A 17074-nucleotide genomic window follows, 5' to 3' on the forward strand; every position below is an offset into this window, starting at 1 on the left:
TAGTTCTTTGAAGGACTTCATTTCAAAGAGCTTTAGACAGAATAATTTCTGTATAATTTTATGTCCTTTGAGTTTTTGACAATCTTTTGTTATGATTTTTTTGGTTTTCAATTTTTTCTTTTTTGTTTCATCAGAAAAGATGCTTCAAAAAGTATTCAACATGGTTTCATTAGATTTTCTAAATAATTTTCAAAAAATATTTTTTGAATTTTTGTTAAAAAAAAAAAAAAAAAAACCAAAAAGGGACATAGCTTTTAAGGTTATTTTTTTGATGGCAACCGAAAAGTTATCAAAAGAATTAAATAAAACTTTTGAGTTTCATTTTTTTATTTTTTTTTTGTTGTATTTTAAAGCCCATCAAAAGAAGTAAAAAACTCATTGAAAGAATTTTATACACAAACATATAAAAATTACAAAAAAAACACTTACCTTACATGGTATTTTTAAAATTTGTACAAAAGTTTCAGTTTACGACCGAATACCGTTCGATACGGAGCTCGGTAGTCGAATTTTGTTCGCTTATCAATAGAATGATTGGATCGCTCATCAAAAGAATCTATTGAATGATCAATAGATTGATTTTTATTTTCGATAAAAATGCATATAAGTTAATAGTAAGATTTAGATCAAGCCCGGCGACCGAAACGGAGGCGCTACTTCATTGGTATAAAACTATTTGTTATAAATCTTTATGTATGTATGTTTGATTAATACATAAAAAATTTTTTATACACTTTAGTTCTCATTTTTCTCGCAGTTATAAGATCAGTTTCAACTGCAGTGTATTTAAGTAAAACTTTTAGTTACTATTTTATAACTATATAACTAAATCTTAATTCCTTATCCTGAACCGAAACATTTTAAATTACAGTTAAACGTTGTTATCTATAGCTTAAGCCTTATCTATGAAAAGCTTTTAATGAGTATGCATCAAAGTTTCTCAAAGAATACATTTGAAAGTTTATATGGGAGAGATGTAGAAGAGCATATACATATACGATAAGATTAGATGGCTATAGAAGAAATTTCATATATATGAATATAAGTTGATAGAGTTGTTGTACATCAAACTTGTATATCAGAATATCATAGCTAATTACTTTTCATTGATGTGATAAACTATAAAGAAAAGAAGTGATTGGTGTCAAAATATATTGATGAATTCGACTATTCTTCGTAACAAAATTTCAGTATGTATACATATGTATGTATATATGTACATTTGAGTGTTATATTGTATAGATGCACATAAATTATTATAGAAAACAAAGCCTATCTGTATACAACACGCCTAAGATCAAGGAAAATGTAAGAAATTAAAAAAAAAATAAGAATTTTTTTTTGTTTTGAAAAAGGATATTTTTTTAATCATTTTGAAGTTCTTTTGAATTTTTATAAAAAAAATTGTATGATAACTTATATGCGTATATATATACATATGTATATGCATAAATGTATGTACTAATATCTGTGTATACTTATGTATAAAATGTATATAGCTACATATATGTATGTATGTATATAAGTACAAAATGAAATGAAAATGAAAACTCATTCGGAAATAAAAAGTTACCCTAGCAACCCCTTTTTCTACTGGTCATTTTTGCCAAAAACAAAAAAAAAAAGAAAAGATTAAATTGTTTTGTTTTTTCATTTTATTTTGCTTTTAATTTCATTTGTCATTTCCCCTTGATTTGGCATTTTGAAAATTTTGTTGAAAACTTGTGCTTCTTATAGGACCTTTTTGAACTCATGCTTCTAAAAAGCGTTATAAAACATACGTATGTATGTATATATGTATATATTTATTCATTTATTTAAAATTGTATTTAATATAGATTTTATTATCCTTGCTCTTTAATTTTCCCATTCTCTTCAAAAAAAAAACAAAGTACTCTTTACTCATCCATGCTCCTTATTGTACCAAGAGCTCAAACCACTTTCATTTTCTTCTCTCCTACAATTGAAAAACAAAAAATAAAATAAAAAATAAAATTAAAAAAGAAAATTTTATTTTTGTTGACATTTTTTGTTTTAGATTTTATTTGTTTGATTGTATGTTTTTTGAAATTTTCCTGCGATTCTTATATACTTATTCTTTTTATATTTTACCATGGAAATTTACAAAAAATACAATATAAAAACGAAAAACTTTCATTTTTTAAGAATTAAAAATATTTTTTTGTTTTGTTCTTAATTTTTTTATTTTACTTCATACCTTCTTTCCTTCGTAAAGAAAAAGAATATTTTCTAGATTTTTTTATTGTAGGAATGTATGCAGTATCTATTGCTAAATTGTTAACTTAAAATACAGTTCCCTTTTTTACCAACTCACATCACTCAATCACCAAATTTCATCGTGGTAGAGAAGCGTAAATAACCTATTTTTAGAGAGATCTTCGGTTTTTTGTGTGGAGTTAATTTATTTGGAAATATCAGGCCTCGAAAACCGAACTTAGAGCCGATATAACATTTCTTACCATATCTACGAAACTAATTGATGGAGTTGGTACCAAAACTAAATGATAGGTGACATTTGACAGTTGACAGCTGACATTTGCAAGACAAATTTTGACAGGAGAAAACTGACAGCTGTCATTTGACAACTGACAGGTGACATTTGATAGAAAAGGGTTGATAGTTGAAATTCGACTGGTGACTTCTGACGTATACACTTATAGAATTTGTGCTTCACCCAGATGAAATTTCTATATACCATTGTTCGAATCTTCAAAATAAACTATGAAAAATTAAAATTTTTTTTTTTATAACATTTTTCAATTGGAAAATTGATACTTAGAGTAAAGTACCTGCGCGTGTTGGATATTTGTTTACCTATTTTAATAAAATATAAAAATATATACATATAATATGTAGAAGTCGAACTCTATATATATCCACGCATTGTCTCTCAGGGTGACGTATCAACTAGCAAGAGTAAAATAGTAATTAAACCAATGTTTTATTATTCTATTTAATATGTACTCTATTACATTATGTATACAATTTTTAAATAAAAATATTGATTACTGTTTAGGTGTCTCCGATATTAGGCTTACGTCAATTATACATACATACGTGCATGTAAAATTGAATTTCTCAATCATTTAGTTTTTGAAAATATTTTAACCCTTAACGCAGTTTGCAATAAAAATTGAATTTGTAAATTATTTATTTAGTAATTTACTCACCTCTGAAAAAAAAATAATTTAAAGCAATTGTGTAAATACGGACACAAACAATACTTTTAAAAGATTGAAAAAATATATTTAGACAAAAACCAATTTCAAATAAATTGGTTTGTGTAAAAACTGTTATCTGTTTCAAAGTGAATTTGTCTAAATTTAAGGAACACCTGTCGGGAATTTTCCAAAAAAAAAATACTATGTTTCTGCTTTTAAATCAAGAAAATGAGCTTTTCAGAAAGTTCCGCACGAAATATATATTAGTATTTAGTACAAATAAAAGAGTAAATATAAGAGTAATGAATAAGAATTTTTTCGAATTTAACAAAATATTTTTTTTCATTTTAAAAAAATTTTTTTGGTTAATTTTTCCGTTTAAGCTTTTGTAATATCGAATTTGATTTTACAATGGATTTTTCTACATAAGTTAACAATTTTTAAATTAATATGAAATGTCTTTTAAAATAAACTTTGCCTTTTAGCCTATTTGTAATATAGTAATATAAAACTACGAACTAAAATTAACCCTAGATAATTTGTTCAGAATTACGTTTAGATTTTTTACAATTATAAAAAAAATCTAATTAATGTAGAAACATTAAATTAAAATAAGTTAAAAACAATCAGAATAACATTTTAGTACATTTTAGTAATCAAAATTTTAGAACCAAAATAATTAAAATGCCCATCCCTAACATTATCTGCCAAAAGTTGACATTAAAAATTTTATTTTACCAAATATCAAATACCAAATAGTCGGATAGTTGTCTCGATTCAAATTCATCGTGTTTATTGTATTGCTTTGCTTTTTCCCATTTTCCAAAAGAAAAAAAATTAAAAGAAAAAGCATTATCTGATTAAATTTATTAAAAAACCGTCTTATTAGATTTCATTCTTGGTATAAATTTAATCTGTTTAATTAAGTAAGTATCCAGCTAAAAAATGCATTTGGAAAACTAATTGTAAATTGTAAAACTAAATAGTGAAAAAGATTCAAAAAGAATTTCAAATAACAAAAATAGAAATGTTTGTAAAAATACCATTAATAACAAAGGGGCTAAATCTGTAAATGTAATTTTAAAGAATACGTAAAATACGTAATTGGATTTAAAATTTACAATATATTGGAATAATATTGATTTGTCAAATAATTAAATTACAAAAGGAAATTACAAAAAAAAAATTTGAATTATCTTTATTAACATAAGATTTTTTTTTATTAAAGGGCAAAATATTTGACACGTGCAGCAACTCACGTACATTTATAAATTTCCACATTGAATTTTAAAATCAACAAAAATAATTTGTTTGGATCTTTGGATGGAGCCACATTTAATTTTATTTAACAAGCATTCGCAACAAATATCAAAAAAAGCATATAAAATTTTAAAAAATAAGAAATAGAAAATTTTTTAAAAATGGTTAAAGTTTCTCATTACGAAACAAGTTCAACATTTGATTATTCATGGAAACAAGTTGTGCAAGCATTTTGGAATCGATATCCAAATCCCTCAAGGTAAACTAATTTCATTCTATTATTATATGCTTAAATAATTAATTATTATTAGATAATTTTTAATGAATACAAATTTAAGGTTATATTAGGAAATTAAATTAAATTAAATATAACCAAATAAATTTATTACATACTTATGCACCAAATTTATGTTCATATATAGATAGGTATGTATATATTTATCTATCTATTTGCATATCATCTTATAATATAAGTACATAGGTACCTACCTATCCACCAAAAATATTATTATTGGCTTGCCGATTATAAAATGACGTCACAAACATTCTAATAATATATTATTTAATGAACTTTTAATTTATATAGATTGGTAGGTACTTGTCTACACCTACGTACGTTAAAGACCAATTTTTAATAAAGAACAATATGGAACGAATTATAAATAAGGAATTTTGTTTTAATATTAATCTGAAATTTTTATAGATTGTAAACCGAAATTTTTGTTTTCTAAAATAGATTTAATTTGAACATGAAGGCAAATTGATTATATAATGTGAAACATTTCATTTAAAAAAAACACAAACTAAATAAAATACAGTTATACAAAAATTGAATTAAATTTAAAATAAGTATCTAGTTAATATTTTTATATTTATTGGGTAATCCTACTTCAGTAGGGACCTCCCATTTCTTTTGTGACTACTTTGCTTTACACAAAAGAAAATTGATCTTAAATATATTAATTACATTATGTAGTTATTATTGCCTGTTTTCATAAATCTAATTATCTGAACTTTAGCTTAATTTAAAAACAAAAAGGAATGTTATTTTTGTAGATTTGGAAAATTAGGTCAAGTATCTTCATTATGTACAATTTATACACATATTATTAATAATAATTCACGCCTATCGTTTTTATTGATCTTCTATCTAGCTAAGATAAAAACAGAGAATTTTATTTAATTTTATTTTCAATTTAATTCAAGGTTATTTTACTCAACGAAATAATTATAAAAAATTGGATATTATTTAACTAAATATCTTTTATTACAATATTGAATTAGAAGTCTTAAGAATCGATAATGTAAATATAGGTACCTACAAACATAAATACATATGCTATATATATTTAAAATAAAATCTAAAAATAGGATGACACAAAAATACAATTTAAAATAAATTCATATAGATAACAAAATATTTAAATAAATTACAATACTAGATGTTTAAGCTTATATGTATGTTAGAGTATGTACAAAATTTATAGAATTTATATCAGTTGCCAGATCATTAACTTATGTTAAAATTAGAATCATAACATATGATAACGATTAAATAAAAAACAAAATTAAAAAATAATACTAAAAAGGATGAAAAGATCATTCTATATTAATTAACATTTTGGAAAATTAAACTGTATATAAATTTGTAAATATTATCATAAAATTAATGCCGCTATTGTAGAAATTAACAATATTTATTTATTTTTATCAATTCATTTAAGTCAATATACTTGAGTTATTAGCAATAAGTAATAAATTTATTTAGCTACAAAGAATTTTATAACAAGCACAAAGAATATTTTATCTTCAAAAAATTTTTTGGGAGAGTTATCACTTTATTTATTTTTGAAATAAAAGAAATCTTTAATATTGAGAATTATCTTATTAAAACATACGCCTTCTCTCAAATTTAAAAGCTACAGTCACAGCATGCAAAGTCTATTTTCTTTATTTTTTGTTTCTGATTAATGTAATAGTAAAGTATAGGTATAAAGAGTTTTAAACAAAGAATTTTTTTTATTTTAAATATTATTGTATTTTTAGTGCTCATGTATTAACAGAAGATGTTGTTAAACGAGATGTAATTGAAGGCAAATTATATACAAGACGTTTATTATCAAAAACAAATCCATTACCAAAATGGGGTGAAAGATTTTATAATGCAAAATCTGTAAAAATAATTGAAGATTCCATATTAGATCCAAAAACTAAAATTCTTGTTACATACACGAGAAATGTTGGTTTTAAAAAGGTTATGGTATGTTATTTTTTTTTCTTAATTTGAACTTTCTATTGATTTTCTATTTTGATTTTATTTAATAGAAAGTGGATGAAAAAGTAGAATATCGTGAAACGGAAGATGGGAAAACAATTGCAATACGTTCAGCTTGGGTTAGTTCACAAATTTTTGGATTCTCGGCTGCAATAAGAGCATTTGGTGTTGAAAGATTTAAATCGAATTGCAACAAAACGGTATTTTCATATTTAATTAACAATAAAAAATGTATGCGATAAAAAAATAAAATTTTTTAGGTTGCCGGCTTTAATTATGTATTATGTAAAATGTTCCCAAGTAAATTAGATAGTATAAAAGCAAATGAACCCTCTAATATACATTCAGCTTCTCAATATATACAACAACATCAATTACAACCGCAATTACACAATTTACAGCAATCTTCAAAAATAACTAAAATAAAAAATGCTGGCCATGCAACGTACATTTTCGTTAAAAATCAAGCCAACAAAGTTTATCAATTATTTTCTGTTAGCAATTGATAAATTAATTTTAAATTTTTTTTTTTTTACATAATAAGAAAAATTTTCAAATACATATTTGTATATTAGGGACAAAATTCAAATTTTAGATTTTATTTAAATTTTAATTTTAATTATTTTGGATTTGGGTTAGAAATTTTATTATTAATTGTATAATTAGAATATAGATTTTGAAGAAAAAAAAAAAATTATTAAATTTTTAATTAATATTATAAAATTAAGTTATAAAATTTGTAAGTCAATCTATTTTAGTATTTAGTTTCCAAAATAAATGAAATTAATGACTTAATAAAAATACTTGATACAAGTTATGTATTGAAGTAAAAATAAATATCTAATTGATTAAAAAGAAAAAAATTTACAAAATCAGTATGGAAACTAAAAAAATGTTAATATTTTAGGAAAATTAAATGAAATTAAAATTAAACAAATTATAGTTAAAAAATTATTTATGATAATTTTTGAAAGATTTCTGTTATGCTAAAACAAAAACATCAATTAAAAACAAAACTCATTCCAAAGTTAGTAAAAAGAAAATCTGTTTAAAATATATAAACTTAATTATTCCTTATCGTGAATAAATAAGTTGTGTTGATACTACAGACAAAAAATTTTATGTATATACAATGTAAGAATTCAAAGAATTAAATTGAAACAAAAATCAATTAATTTTTAGCGGTAAAAAAAAATTGTAGGTATTACAAAATTGAAATTGTTATGATAAACAAAAATTAAAAATATTCCTTTTAAAGCGAAATGTATGTTTATAGATTTTAAGCATTAAATTTCAAAATAAAAGTTTAACAAATATAAACTATATACGTATATATTTTGTGTATTTTCTTTAAATATTCTAAACAAGAAACAAACAATTAAATAATAATTCTTGCTTTCTTACTTTTTTATATGCAATAGTTAAGATTATAAATTGTAAGGCTAATTCAATTGTTTCAAGTCTCATTCTAGAAAGTGTATATACTACAATTCTATTAATTTAGAATATGCCTTTATATACAATGTATATACAATTTATTACAAGAGGGAAATTAAAAAAAATGCACAGATTTATAATTTAAAAAATGAAATTTTTATTCATAAAAAATAAAAAATAAAGTCACAAAGTTAATTAGTTTATTGTATTTTAATAAATACAATATATTTTATGAAAACTTAAAAATAAATAACTATTTTCACCATTAAGAATATTTAGCTGTAAAGGTTTAGAATTGCAAACTTAAATAACTCATTTATATTTTAAAAACTTCATTTATTTTATCCAAACAATTAATTATATTTCGTGCAAAATCTTTATGATTTTCATTTGATTTCGTATTTATTGATACATTATACATATCAGCATATTTTTTCATTTCTTTATTACCAATACTATTTTTATTATTATTAGCATTTTTTCCCATATTTAATTTTGTTAAAGTTTTCAATAAAAATTGCAATCTGCTAAGAAATAAATTAAATAATTTTAAAATTTCATCTTTTGAATTAATTTCAATATCATTTATTATAACATGCATAAATACTGTCTTTGTTTGCAAACAAATTTCCAAAGCTCCTTGTAAAAATTTCATTTTTTTATTTACTTTATTCGAAACTTCCGATAGAAATTCTTGTAATGCTATACGTTCCAATTGAACTGTAAGATAATCTTTTATTTCTTTTAAATTTTGTAAAATTTTAGCTGATTTTTCATAATGTAATCGACATAATTGTAAACTTGTTTTTGAAATATTTTCATCAAATGATTTTCCCAATTTTCTTAATTGACTATGATAAAATGATCCCAAACGTTGATGTATTAAACCGGACCTGTAAGTATAAAGAACTTGTCTTGATCCGGGATGTTCTGTATCACAGAGTTTCAAAGATTTTTGAAGTAATTCAACAATTTCTTTTTCAACTTCTTCTGATGGCTATAAATTTCAATTTGTTAATTTATAAATTTTTTATAAAAATAAAAAAAAAACAATTATCTTACACTTTCAGCGCTACTCCAGTCTTGAACTTGTTTTGCTAGTGTAAATGTAGCTGTCGATAAGTCCCAGTTAACCATATCCCAAAGTTCTGGATTTAATTTTCGGTTGTCTAAAATTCCTAAAGCCCGTTGGTAATACGAAAATGCTTGATGATAAAAGCGTTTTTGATTTCGCATATCATTAGGTTCCTCGCCCTTCATATGAATGTGAGCCCTAAAGCGCATGAAACGGCCCATGTTGCACAACAAAAATGCTAAATTTACATTATCATGAACTTTTTCAAAAGCACAAATACCACGTATTAAATTGTCAAACGATTGTTTTGCTAAGAGTTGATACTTTGGTTCTTCATTTTTGTCACTTTCAACCCCTTTTTCAGCTTCGGAATCGTATTTTTCCATATACTTAGTATATTCCTCTAAAAATATATTTGTTTTTATAAAAGTATCTATTTTCGTTAAAAATAATCTTGAATATGACTTAAAATTACCTTGTGCACAATACATATATTTCAAACCTAGTTCATTTCGAACGCTACCCAATTTCCTCATTAAGTCGTACTTGATCTCCTCATTCATAGAAAATTTTAAAGCGCTTTCATAAAAATCACAGCTTTTAACCATTAGTTGTTCGATACTTTTAACAGGTTCAAAATCAAGAGCTGTTGTTGTTGAATTTGTTGATTCTTTTGTTAATTCCCGCAGTATGTACTCATAACATCCGTTATAGTAATTTAAAAACTGCTCCAGATATTTGTCAATTTGATCATAGTATTTTACAATTTGAAAGAAACAATCACCAGCACGTTCTAAAATACTTGCTTTTTGATTTGAAATGGAGCTCAAAAGTTCTACGCCTTGACATTTAAAGGCAAATTCTATACATTTGAGGCATATTCCAAACTCTTCTTGACTGTAGCTTGATTCTGCTTGAATTACAAAAGTTAAGCAAGCTTTTTCTAGAAGCAAAAATTTTAAATGTACATTCCACGATGTTACACGTTTATTTTGGGTTTGACTGCTCGATTCAATTAATTTTTGTTTTGAATTCGCCGTTACGCTCTCTGGTTTTTCTTCTGAAATATTTTGTTTTGCCATTTTTCCTTTTTTCTTTTTACCGAAAATTTTTTTATTAGACTCTATTTCTCCATTTTTACTTTCTGAATTTTCCCAACCCATTGGAATTGCTATATCAGGATTAGTCATTTTAGGTTCAGGTTTTAGAGATTCATATGGTAAAGGAATAGGCTGAAACGGTTTAGCCATATGTGGATTTTGTTCTTCGTGAATAATTTTACGTTTTTCTTCAGCTTTTAAACGTTCTGCTAACTCTTGATTTATATGTTCTTCATTTGTTGAAAAATATTGCAAACAACTTAAACCTTCTGAAATATGTTCCAATGATATTTTACAACGTTCGTCAAGTGTAGCTAGCAATGGGGAAGGTCGAGTTTCAGAGGAATATTTTTCATCGGAAAAGTTTCCTCTATTAACCGTTTCTTTAATAGAAATTTCCTTAAATATATTTGAATTATTGATGATAGTAACATTTTCATTTGCTTCTGAATTCTGAAAATATTCGCAATTATCATTTTCATCATTGTCTTCATATTCATAATCGTCCTCATAGACAGACGATTGCGTGTCTGAATCACAATCATGAAAATTTGGGCATTTAGGGTTAACACCAGCAGGAATATGTAAATCTGCTAACATATAGTGAGATGAAGTAACTATCTGTGGATATTTTTCTTTTGGTAATAACTTAAGGCAATTTTCTAGCAAAGCTTTTATTGACCCTGCTTTCTTTGCTGTGATTTTTTCTGAAGCGTTTCGCAAATTTCTTGCCACCTAAAAAAAGTGTTTTCATCATATTGATGTGCATATTTTGTATATACACGTTATATATTTCAATATTAGTAATACTTACACTGTATAAAAGCATGGCAACAGAAACCGTAAAGGGATTTTCATTCTTTCGATGTGGCATGTTTTCTTCTGAATTCAAATTTTTGTCCTTTTCAGGATCAACTCCACCTTTCGCTCCCTTATCGCTTTCGCAAAGTGTAGTTAAGTCATAAAGTTTTACAACGTCGTCATTTTTGCCTTTGAATAACCAATAAGTATGACCTGCTTTTGTTGCATTGGCTTTCAAAAATGCTAGTATATTTTGTGCAACATTTCTTATTATTTGTGGAGAAAATTGAGAATCTTCCAAAAAAGGTAAGTCTTCGGTTTTAATTAATTCATATTTTTGGACTATACCATCAATATGATAGCACATTACGACCTCGGGAACATTACACATTAAATTATCCAGCCAATAATCTATTCCTGTTAAAATATTTATTGGTTGTGTCATATCTCTGAGTCTTAAGCTAACACAAGGTCGAGTTCCACCTCCGAAAATTGGCATATCAGTACCAATTAGCATACGAATATCTTCAAAGGTCCACACGATATTTCTATTAAACACATGGCTCGAATTAGGATCAGGAACATTTTCTTCGATATTAGGTTCAGGTAAAACAGGACCTAATAAAGGTAATAGAGGGCGACGGTTTTGAAAGGGTGCATTAGATTCTTTTTCAATTATTTCTTCTGCGTTTTCATCTACATTTACTGGTAATGAATGTTGCAATGTGTAATATAAAAATTTTGATAGTAAATTTCTTCGGTGAACTGCTTCCCTACTTTTATCTTTTATACAAATATTTCTTGTTTTGTCACCCCCAATTTTTTTTAATTTTTCATTTATAAAAGTGTGAAGCCAATTCCAATCATTTTCACTTTTTCGCAATAAGTACTTCTGAATATCAAATTCATCTAATAATAGAGTGTTTCCAACCTTATGAACTAGCATGCTTATTACAGTTTTTGGAGAATACGGAAGTTTTAAGAGAGTTTTAATATTTTCTGCATCTGAAACAACGTCAACATCTTCCAAGCAATCAGAAAACATATGCGCCATTTTAAAACTACTGTAAATAACTTATGTACATATTACTAATTCAAGTCGTAAAACATTGTATTACCTTGCAAATCCAACTGGGCCATGCAAAGGATAAATTCCGTATTGAGTTCCAGTGGTACAAAGCCAATTCGATGGTGGCATATTGAGGTTAGTGTTATAATCTAATAATTTTAATTTTGCTGGAGCTTGAACATTTGAATACTTTACGACAGCATTTGATTTAATGGCGCTATCAGATTTAGGATTTTGATCATGTTCAATCTTCCTTGTTTCAATTTGCTTCAAAAAGGTTAAATAAACATTAATTCAAAAACGTTAGTTTTTACAAAAAGAATTTATGTCATCAAATTAAGAGTTGTTTCAAGCTTATAAAGCTTAGGCCATTTTAAAATTTTTTTATCTAAACTAAATAATAAAGCATACGTTTTATTTACACACATAGATATGTACCTACATATTATATAAATTTAGTAACATATATCACTGTTCAGTGATTATAAACTTACCTCGCTACTATCGTCTTCCATGTCCGAGATTGTTGTCAAATAATAATCTTCTATAGTTCACAGTTTTCCTTTATAACTTTTAGCTCACCTAAAATACAATGCATCAAAAATATGTAGCTTATTCTCGAAAGTCACATATTAGCAACTAAAAACATTCTAGAAACATCCTGTACAATTTTTACCGCAAGTCGCAATTGTGTTAAATTGTTAAATACAAAACATATGATAGTGAAATATAAAATATAAACAAAATCGAATTATATCAGTCAAAATAATAGGGAATCACATTTTCAATATTCTTCCTTTGACAACAGGACCATAGAGAGAGCTTATAAATAGACTGGTAGTAGAATCTATTTTTCTTTTCTTTCTAATCGAATTACCTCTCTGTCCTTTTCGGTAAAAATTTTTATCAACAACATTCTGTTAGTCGTATCAGTTGATGTGCTGAAAAGTAGAATGCATTTCATAATGCATCATTATCCCGAGTAATGCGACTAACAGAATAAGGATGTATATTTCGGGAACTTAAATGATTTTGACGATCTATTATTCTAATAAAATAAATAAAAATTTAAAATTGGTCTTTTTAAAAAGATTCCTTAAAAGATATAACATTATGAAAATGGGCGAATTTAAAAATGGGAACTCCGAAGTTTTTCAATTTTGGATGGAAAACATTTTTGTATTGCCAGTCTATGTTACTTACTCTATTCGATTGAGAAGTCTGACAATTAATGTCTGTCAAGCGATAAACATACGAAATTTCAAAACACCATCAGCTGTACATGTATCAGCTGTTCTTGTAATTATGTTTTCTTATTTATGTTCAGCACGTTAAGGTTTTTTGTTTACCTTTTCATTTTTTATTTACGTTATGAATATAGAATAATATGTACGTATATATATACATGTCTGTCAAATTATTTGTCATGCATTTGAGCAAAGAAATTGTTAAAGTAGCATAACAAGTGTAGGTTTGTAAACTCTTTAACCAAAATGCTTGAGGAAGACATCGAAGATACTCATTTATGCATTAAATGTAGTACTACTATTGTGGGCTTAGAAAATTATATTCAGCATAGAAAAAATCAGTGCACCGTAAAAACCAATTCACGTATTATTCATCAAGTATCTGAAGAACATCATCATCGTTCTCATTATGAAACTTTTGACTTTACTGAAGGCCAATCCTCGAGTTTTGCGAAGCATAGCGAAGAAAATGAGAAGTCAAACAAATCTTTATCAGAAAACTATGATTTGCCATATGATTTGGGTGCCGACATATTTTTTCAATCATTAGAACTTCAAAGCAGTACCAAACGTGGTCATCATCACTCTAACAATTCTTCAACATCGATTCCCCCGGCTATAAGTAAAACATCTATTAATTTAAATAATTTACCAAATACTGGAGCAAAAGTTTCATCCTCTAGTGGGAAGGGAAATCAAAGGAAGAACGGAATAATTTCTGGTTTAAGTCATAGAGATGAATGGATTCACCCAACAACGCCTGATAATTCAGATAATCTAATGAAAGCCGTTCATGATTTAAGTGGTACAAAAAAATGTGACTCAATATTTAAGCTGATTCCTTTTCAGCATGATTCTCCAGATCAAAGTGATGATGGTAAAATAATTATATTAAATTAAATCTATGAATTATAATACGCACATTAATTTTTTAGGGCGCGAAGATGACTTAGAAGAAGAAGATGAGGAAGAATTAGATGATGACGATTATTTAACAATTCCTGCTGATCATACTGGTGGCAAATGGAAACCAGAAAACAGTTTAAGAAACAGCCCTGGATGGGAAAATAATCATTGGTCGGATTTTAAAACAAATCATAAGGAGTTAGATTATTTCGAAAATTACTTAATCAATCCTCCACCTGGTCATACAAAAGGAAAATGGGTACCCGGCACCAAAGTCGTCAAACTTAACTATAAAGAAGATACAGAAATTGAAAAAATTTTTACTCATCAATATTGGTGTAATACATGTAATCGAAAATTAGCTTCAAAAATATTGTATGAAAGGCATTTGAAATCTAATTTACATTTAAAAAGAGCAAAACCGGAACAAGAACTTGAAAAGGCAACAGTGCAAACCATGTCTGAACGGCTAAAGAAACCTTCAATTTACCTCAATGCTACTATATATACAACGGGAACAGAATTACCAGCAACCCAAGAAATTCATGATGATAAAAGTCAAACTAAAGTTACAAAACGAAAACGACGTAAACATTTTGTAAAATGTAAAACATGTAACACTCGTCTTCCAAAATATTTACTTGGAAAACATTTAATTTCACATTATCATTATCGTCGTATGATTGCAGATCCTAGAAACTCACTAGATATGATTTTAGAAAACATTCACAGAATAGTACAACAGTCACCATTCCAATGTCAGCCCTGTCGATTTTATTGCAACATTGAGGAGGATTTTGTATTTCACTGGAATAGTATTGCTCACTTAGATTTAACTGAAGGTCCTGGAAAATTTTGGTGTACATTTTGCAAATTTGAATGTGAAGATAATAATCAAATGCGACGTCATTTAGTAAGTCTTGACCATAAAGAGGTTATATTAGCAATAAATCGATCGGTTCCAATTGTAATACGAAAAAAAATCATAATTGAGTGTACAAAATGTAAACATAATTTTCGATATAACATAGAATTAAGGAAACATGCAGAATTATGCTCGAAAGCACCATTAGGAACAGCTTCAGATGACTATCAATCTAAATTTGTATGCGAAATGTGTGGAGATACTAGAAAATCTCAATTATCTTTACAAAAGCATGTGAAAATAAAGCATTCCAGAAAATTTTACTTTTGTTCAATTTGCAAAATACGCTTTAAAACCCCTTCAGAATCTATTAAACATCGAAATACTTCGAAACATAAAATCATGGTGAAGAAATTGAAGCAAAAAGAAAACGTTTCTAAGCAATGCAGGATATGCTCAAAATTTTATTCTGATTTGAATTCGTTAAAATGCCATATAATGAAATCTCATCCCGATGAAGCTTTTTCATGTTCTTATTGTGGTGCAAAATTTGCAATATACCAATCATTGGGCAGGCATATTAGGGATAAAGTATGTCAAAAACAAAGGTTTGATGAAATCATAACACAAAATTCTCAAAGCTCTAAAAACATAAAAAATACTGAAGGTAATTAAAATAATGTTATTAATATATGTATGTATGTTTGCACATTTAAATAATGTGTATATGATACATAAAATGCATGTTTAAGAAAATTTTCAATCCAAACAAGTAATATAAATATTTATATTTCAATTTTAGAAAATCTACATGAAACTTTACCTGAAAAATATTGTAAGAGTACGCGAGCTGCTGAAGATGTAAAACTGTCGTTAGAAAACGCAGAATATTTAAATAAAGAAATTCATTGTATGAAAAATCGGGAGCTAAAGGAAGATGCATTATATCTTGTTTGTGATTCTTGTAATTTTAAGACTACGTCAACAGCTGAATTAATTTTTCATGAAATACTACACAATTTACCATCCAATTTTAATTATAAACTGTCGAAGCTGTCGTGTCCCATGTGTTCAAAAATGTTCCGAAAACATTCATTGAGATTGCATTTAAGAATTCACACAAACGAAAGAATCTTTGAATGTCCACATTGTAAAATGGCTTTTGTACGAAAATATAATTTAAAAGAACATATTGATTATATCCATTTGAAACTCAAACCTAAAGGTAAAACTCATAATCAAAATGATGTTGAAATGAATCTGAAAAAATTTAAATACAGTAGTTGTAATGAATCCTTTGTTTGTGATAAAAAATTAAATGAACAAAAAAAGCGAGATGAGCGATTTAAATGCCCTTTCCCGAAATGTATTTTTAATGGAAGAAATTCTCATGATTTGAAAATGCATCAAACAACTCACAGTGATGAAAAAATATTTGAATGCACATATCGTAATTGTACTTACAAAGGGAAAAATGCAGTCAATTTAAAAAAACATGAAAAAAGTCACTTAGATTTAGAAAAGAAATTCGCATGTACCGAATGCAAATTTGAAACAAAATATTCAACACATTTAAGAAGACATTTAGCTATACATTCCGGTGAAAAAGCTTTTAAGTGCCCACATTGTTGTTATGCTAGCAGCAGTAAGGAAAATTTGAGGAAACATATTTTAAATACCATAAAGCATAATGGTCGATTTCTTTATGAATGTAAATTATGTGACAAAGCTGATGAAAACAGGTTTCAATCGAATTTCGAGAAAGACTATAGAGCTCATTTGATTTTGTTCCATAAAATTGAGAAAGATATAAATGAAATATTAAAGAGTTAATACAAAAAATTAAAAAAAAATTAG

General features: G+C 26.2%; 3 protein-coding genes across 5 annotated transcripts; 2 read left to right on the forward strand and 1 right to left on the reverse strand.

Moving 5' to 3' along the window:
• The first annotated feature begins 3926 nt into the window (after positions 1–3926).
• LOC129619255 (protein preli-like) lies at positions 3927–8050 on the forward strand. Its single transcript, XM_055534415.1, has 5 exons — positions 3927–4108; positions 4411–4701; positions 6489–6702; positions 6768–6917; positions 6978–8050. Exons 2-5 carry the CDS (start codon positions 4604–4606, stop codon positions 7221–7223), a joined length of 708 nt encoding a protein of 235 aa, XP_055390390.1. The 5' UTR covers positions 3927–4108; positions 4411–4603; the 3' UTR covers positions 7224–8050.
• A 384-nt stretch (positions 8051–8434) lies between these two features.
• On the reverse strand, positions 8435–12978 carry LOC129619254 (erythroid differentiation-related factor 1). 3 transcript variants are annotated; one of them, XM_055534413.1, is made up of 7 exons: positions 12876–12978; positions 12694–12781; positions 12249–12466; positions 11144–12194; positions 9705–11064; positions 9217–9632; positions 8435–9151 (listed from the first exon to the last, which is right to left on the reverse strand). In XM_055534413.1, exons 2-7 carry the CDS (start codon positions 12712–12714, stop codon positions 8471–8473), a joined length of 3747 nt encoding a protein of 1248 aa, XP_055390388.1. In that variant the 5' UTR covers positions 12715–12781; positions 12876–12978; the 3' UTR covers positions 8435–8470. The 3 variants fall into 3 exon arrangements, with proteins under 3 accessions (XP_055390388.1, XP_055390389.1, XP_055390387.1); XM_055534414.1 differs by having other exon boundaries at positions 11144–12191; positions 12694–12956; XM_055534412.1 differs by having other exon boundaries at positions 12694–12956.
• A 674-nt stretch (positions 12979–13652) lies between these two features.
• Positions 13653–17073, forward strand: LOC129619257 (zinc finger protein 729-like). Its single transcript, XM_055534419.1, has 3 exons — positions 13653–14323; positions 14382–15884; positions 16020–17073. Exons 1-3 carry the CDS (start codon positions 13693–13695, stop codon positions 17048–17050), a joined length of 3165 nt encoding a protein of 1054 aa, XP_055390394.1. The 5' UTR covers positions 13653–13692; the 3' UTR covers positions 17051–17073.
• The last annotated feature ends 1 nt before the right edge of the window (position 17074 follows it).

The sequence above is a fragment of the Condylostylus longicornis genome, unplaced genomic scaffold, assembly GCF_029603195.1.
Source record: "Condylostylus longicornis isolate FDR11 unplaced genomic scaffold, ASM2960319v2 ptg000011l, whole genome shotgun sequence".
Lineage (NCBI taxonomy): Eukaryota > Metazoa > Arthropoda > Insecta > Diptera > Dolichopodidae > Condylostylus > Condylostylus longicornis.

Bases quoted from the DNA above. Each gene is read 5' to 3' on its own strand.
- LOC129619254 (XM_055534413.1), bottom strand. From the start codon at position 12,714: ATGGAAGACGATAGTAGCGAG. The intron at 11,065-11,143 runs GTAAGTATTACT...CACTTTTTTTAG, and splicing joins TTGCCATGCTTTTATACAGT to GTGGCAAGAAATTTGCGAAA. The intron at 9,152-9,216 runs GTAAGATAATTG...TGAAATTTATAG, and splicing joins ACTGGAGTAGCGCTGAAAGT to CCATCAGAAGAAGTTGAAAA.
- LOC129619255 (XM_055534415.1), top strand. From the start codon at position 4,604: ATGGTTAAAGTTTCTCATTACGAAACAAGTTCAACATTTGATTATTCA. The intron at 6,703-6,767 runs GTATGTTATTTT...TTTATTTAATAG, and splicing joins TTGGTTTTAAAAAGGTTATG to AAAGTGGATGAAAAAGTAGA. The intron at 6,918-6,977 runs GTATTTTCATAT...AAAATTTTTTAG, and splicing joins AATCGAATTGCAACAAAACG to GTTGCCGGCTTTAATTATGT.
- LOC129619257 (XM_055534419.1), top strand. From the start codon at position 13,693: ATGCTTGAGGAAGACATCGAAGATACTCATTTATGCATTAAATGTAGT. The intron at 14,324-14,381 runs GTAAAATAATTA...TTAATTTTTTAG, and splicing joins TCCAGATCAAAGTGATGATG to GGCGCGAAGATGACTTAGAA. The intron at 15,885-16,019 runs GTAATTAAAATA...TTTCAATTTTAG, and splicing joins AAACATAAAAAATACTGAAG to AAAATCTACATGAAACTTTA.